The sequence below is a fragment of the Canis lupus genome, chromosome 9, assembly GCF_011100685.1.
Source record: "Canis lupus familiaris isolate Mischka breed German Shepherd chromosome 9, alternate assembly UU_Cfam_GSD_1.0, whole genome shotgun sequence".
Taxonomy (NCBI): Eukaryota; Metazoa; Chordata; class Mammalia; order Carnivora; family Canidae; genus Canis; species Canis lupus.
In genome coordinates this window covers 19,258,385-19,263,237 of record NC_049230.1, presented here as the reverse complement: position 1 = coordinate 19,263,237, position 4,853 = coordinate 19,258,385, and the positions used below count along the sequence as shown (strand labels likewise).

Genomic DNA, 4,853 nt, shown 5'->3' with positions numbered 1-4,853 from the left:
TTTCAGTGAAATTTGCTCTTTATTTGGGGACCAGGGTAAGACCACACACAGCCCGCCAGCCCAGGGGCTGGGGACACGGAGAAGTGGAATGAAGACCCCATCCCCATCCCCATCCCGCACCCACACCCCAGGCGCAGCAGGCAGGGAGAGGAACCCAGGGTCCAGGGTCAGGAGCAAGCATGCAAATGAGGTCGGTGTAGTTAGCATATCTCCCAGGAGCCCTTGGGGTCGTCACCACATGTACTCGCCTCCTGGCCTGGAGGAGGGAAGGGAAAGGGCTGCTGAGAGCGCGGCCTCAGACCTGGGGTGGCGGGGCCGGGGTGGGGCTCCGTGGGGCGTCACATCCCGGACAGAGCCCGAGGGGACAGGATGTGTGGCCGGTGGTGCTGGCGTGGGGGGCGCTTTTACCATGACTTGGCCCGGCGGTCCTCGCCGTCGGGGAAGAGCAGTTTCGAGAGCACCGCTTCGGGGCTGTCGCGTTTCCCGTACCTGGGGGTGGGGCCATAGGGGGCGGGGTCAGGCGGGACACGCCCCCGGGCGGGCGGGGCGGGAGAAGGGGCGGAGGGCGGGAGCCCCGGGACCCCCGGGACCCCCGGGACCCCCGGGACCCCTGGGGCCCGAGCCCGCGGGCGCACGCGCTCACCGCTGCCGAGTGACCAGGTTGAGGTAGTGGCGCAGCGACGCGTAGTAGCGGCTCAGCTCCTCGGGCGAGGCGTCTTCGCCGGGAGCCTCGGGTTTGGCGGGGTAGGCGTGGACCAGCGCCCCCAGGCAGGCGAGCAGGGCCAGCAGCACTGTGGCCACGGCGGGCCACGGCCTGCGCACCGTCACCATCTGGAGGGGGGGCCGGGGTCGTGGGTCAGGCCCCGCCTCGACCCCCGACGGCGGGAGGCTGAGGCTGCCCTCGGGCCCACGCTCCCAGGCCTGTGCAAGGCTGCTACCGGATCAGGGCCCAGCGGCGGCCCGCTGTGTGTTCTCTGGCCCTGCACCGTCTCTGCCTCAGTTTCCCCATCTGTCAGAGAGGGCATAAGCCCTGTCCGCCTCCCCAACCCCCACTCGTACTGCCCAGAACCGTTGCTGGAGGCAGAGGGCTATGCTGGCCGCTCAGCCCCAGCTTTCACCATCCCAGCCTCAGTTTCCCCACAAAATCGCCAGGGCTCCCCCCGGTACCAGGCTATTCCCCGGCACTCACGGCGAGAGCTCCTGGAGCGGAGATGAGCAGGTAGAAGGCGAGTGGAGTCCCAGGGGCTGGGCTGCTGCAGGTCGGGCTGTGGCCTCCTCTGCTCAGCGCTGTCCCTGCGGGGCTTATATCTCAGCCTGGGAAGGGAGGGGGAGCTGCAGGGGGTGGGGAGGGCCCGTCCTCCTCCTTGCCTCCACCCCCGCGGATCGCTGAGCTTACACCCAGACAGTGCGTGACCACTCCACCTTGCAGGAGATGACGGGGTAGCCACCAGACTCAGACTCGGACTCTGGACAGAACTTGGACCCCATCTTCACCCCACAGCCCCCCAAGAGCAGCTGTAGCCTCCTGGGGAAGTGAAACATTTGTATCTAGACTCCTGGGGCAGCCCCTAGGACCAATGAGAAGATTCCATCTTCCCCAGCCTACCCATGGGTGGGGATGAGGGGCATCAGCGGGACACTACCTGCAGCCAGTGGGACCTGTGACCGTCCTATGGAAAAGGCGGCCCTTTCAGCCTTCACTCTACAATTCCTCGGAGACGGGCTGAGAAGTGGCAGGTCCTGGGGGAAAAGGCTCTTCCTACTCGAGGCAGGGTGGAAGCTGTGACTTTGGCTCTTGACCTGCTGTTTATGATGTCCTAGAGGAGAGGCCTCTCTCTCTGGGCCCTTCTCTGTTAAAGAGTTGGGGAGAGGGCTGAGAGGAGGCCGCGGCCAGGCCCCAGCCACAGAAGCAGCTGAGTCTGCCACCTGTGCCTCCAGCCTGACACACACAGACCCAGGCCCAAGCAGAGCTGGCATAGAGACCCCTTCCAAAGCAGTGCACCCCATCCCCACCCAGGTGTCACTCAGGGCACTGGTGTCTTCTGGGGTTAAGTGATGCCAGGGCTGCCCAAGCACGTGCCACTGTCCTCAGCCCATTGCAGTCTCTGGGGTGAAGATCCTCACTCAGGGCCTTTGAAAGAAAGGGGAAGGGACTCTGTTTATTAGGCACCTACTGTGCACTGGGCAGTACAGGATCACAACACAATGGGCTAGATTTATTCCCATTTTACAGATGAGGAAACTGAAGGTCTGAGAGAAAAGGGAACCCAGGATTCAAACAAGAAAGGGTAGGGGAGACCCCAGGAAGAAGCCCTCTCAACTGAGGGGCAGAATGGTTCACTACCCAGGATAACCATAGGGCTCAGAAGTCGGGCATGGGAGTAGGGGAGCGGAGGCTAATTGGGGGCCTACTACCCTCTCTGAGAGGCCAGCCACATCAGACCCACATCAGACCCACCTGTCCCCACTGGGAAAAGAGGGTTGTTGGGGGAGTCTCCCCATAAAGCCCTTTCCAGCTCCCTTTCCCCCAGCCTGGCCAGAGCCTCCAGTGCTTCAGAGCTTGCATCCCATCAGCACTTAAGGGCAGGAGGGGCCATCTTGGTTCTGGGCCAGCCCCTCCACCCTCCAGGACAGATGGCCCTGGGTGTTATTTTTAGAGCTCTCTCAAGGTGGAGAACCTAGGGCTCCCTCAATCATCTTTTTATAGGTTCAATCACCTGCACTCTCCGGAAATGGCTCCTTATCAACGAGTCAGGCCCCAGGGGCCCTGCATATCCCAAGAAAGACCAGAGCAGCATGCTGAGCATGGAGGCAGAAAAAGGGACATGGACCCTATATTCAGAGGAAGAAGAAAAATCATTCACCTGAGGGGCAGGACATGGCCCTGTTCTCCAGTAACCCCAGTCTCAGAGGAGAGTCATGGCCACATCACTGGGGAGCCCCAACCCAAGGGACGAGACACACCACTATCCCAGTAGAGCCCCAGTCTGGAGAGTTCCCAGGACATAGATACAGAAGAAAACAGAGGGACAAGCCTAGGTCCAGTTAGGGGAGCAGACAGCAAAAATAATAGGACACTCCTCCAGAAGCCATGGAAAGACAGAGGCAGGTGCCCACCCTCGAGATAGAGAGGACAGCCAGGGTGGCATTTTGGGGCAGTTGTGATCCCAGGGGTCAGGGCCTAGACAGGGACCCTGCAGGCTAAAAGGAACAAGGAGATCTGAGAGTGGGGGCCATTTGTTCTTCTGACACTGCAGCCCTGACTGGGGTGGTGACAGAGGGTTTCTAGTGTACTGATCCCAGACAGAGAGAGATGACAGGGATTGTGAAATGCCCAAAGGGAACTGGTAGCCTCCCTGGAACCTTCTCATGCCTTGGGGAGTAGGGGGTCTAAAGATAGATAGGAGCAGAGAAGCCAGAGTAGAGAAGCTAGAAGGCATGGGGGAAGGTCTAGATTCAGGGTACAGCCCCTAAAGAAGTCACTTCCCTATTTACCTTTAGAGCAACCATGAGAGGGACCAGGAGCCAGCCTCCCAGAGCTCACAAACCTCCCACAGTCCACCTCTCCCTCTGATTCCACTTCCCAATTATAGGGCAAGCTGATTGGTTCATTAATCACCACCTCCTCACTGAAGAGTTTATTAATTTGTTCATTAGTGGGGAGGATGTCTCAGCCCTGGATCAATGAGTTCAGTTACCCCCCACCCACCCACACAGCCACCACCCCTCATTGACTTGTGACTCAGTTGCCATTAGACAGGTCTAGAAGGTAGGGGGCCGGTATTTTCAAAGGATAAACTTCCAAACAATTGTTATTGTAGACTTGGGACCAGCACCTGCTTCCAACTTTTCCTCAAAGGGCAGGGGGGACAGAATCACTGAGGTTCCCTTGATCCCTATTCTCAGAACACTTAGCAAGGCCACTCCAGGGCTCAGGGAGGCCAGGAACTTGGACCCCAGCGGAGCATCCCCCTCGCCCACTCATCAAGATAAGATGGCCCGTGCCACGCATCCCCTGAGACTTAGTATTTTGTCCCCACCACCACGTGCCCACTGTCCCCCCCACACAGAGGCTCTCTTTGATATACCTACCATGCACTGGGCAGGACTAGACCACTGCCTTCCACCCCCAACAAGGCCTCACGCCCAAGGTCCTATGGGCAGCAGGCTGCCATGCCGCAAGAGAGATTCAGTCTCACTCAACAAGCAAGCACTCAGTAAGCCTCTACTCTGCCAGGTGCTATGCTAAGTACAGGGGACAGAGCCGTGAACAAACAGGCAAAACACTTGCCCTCATGGAGTTTACATTCTAATGGCAAGAAATAGAAAATCAATCAATAAATAAGGAAGCATGTAGCATGTGTGATTATAAGTGCTATAGGAAAAAGTCAGGGTAAGGGGGACCAAAAGTACTGTGTGAGGGGCTTATTTTAGGTTGGGCCTCATTTTATCAGATGGCATTTGAAGGAAGTGAAGAGGTAAACCATGAGGCTACCTTGGGAAGAATGTTCCGGGGGTGGGGTGGGCAAAAGCAAGTGCAAAGTCCCTGAGGTAGGAGTGTGTTTGGCAGTTTGAGGATGGCAAGGAGGCATGTGTGGTTGGAGTGGAGTGAGTAGTGGGGACAGTTAGTAGGAGAAGAGACCAGGGAGGCAACGGGGGACTGGATCATGTAGGGCCTTGTAGACTGCAACAAGGACTTTAGCTTTTGCTCAGAATGACATGAGAGCTTCAGTCCAAGGACTTAGGTGTTATTGTTAGGTGTTATTTTTTTCACTTAGTTTTAGAGATTTTTTTTTAAGTAATTTCCTCACCCAATGTGGGATTCAAACCCACAACCCCGAGACCAAGAGTCA

The 4,853-nt window shown here is 57.9% G+C and overlaps 1 protein-coding gene across 1 annotated transcript; it reads right to left on the bottom strand.

The window, feature by feature from the left end:
- PYY (peptide YY) lies at window positions 1–1,312 on the bottom strand. The gene is made up of 4 exons (XM_038546096.1): window positions 1,190–1,312; window positions 644–831; window positions 409–489; window positions 1–256 (listed from the first exon to the last, which is right to left on the bottom strand). The coding sequence occupies exons 2-4, from the start codon at window positions 829–831 to the stop codon at window positions 232–234; spliced, it is 294 nt and encodes a 97-aa protein (XP_038402024.1). The 5' UTR covers window positions 1,190–1,312; the 3' UTR covers window positions 1–231.
- Between the last annotated feature and the right edge of the window lie 3,541 nt (window positions 1,313–4,853).

What these genes read in the sequence shown, in the direction of transcription:
- PYY (XM_038546096.1), bottom strand. Translation starts at nt 831, where the DNA reads ATGGTGACGGTGCGCAGGCCGTGGCCCGCCGTGGCCACAGTGCTGCTG. An exon ending in AACCTGGTCACTCGGCAGCG is followed by an intron (nt 490 to 643) that starts GTGAGCGCGTGC and finishes CCCCACCCCCAG; the next exon opens with GTACGGGAAACGCGACAGCC. An exon ending in GACCGCCGGGCCAAGTCATG is followed by an intron (nt 257 to 408) that starts GTAAAAGCGCCC and finishes TCCCTCCTCCAG; the next exon opens with GCCAGGAGGCGAGTACATGT.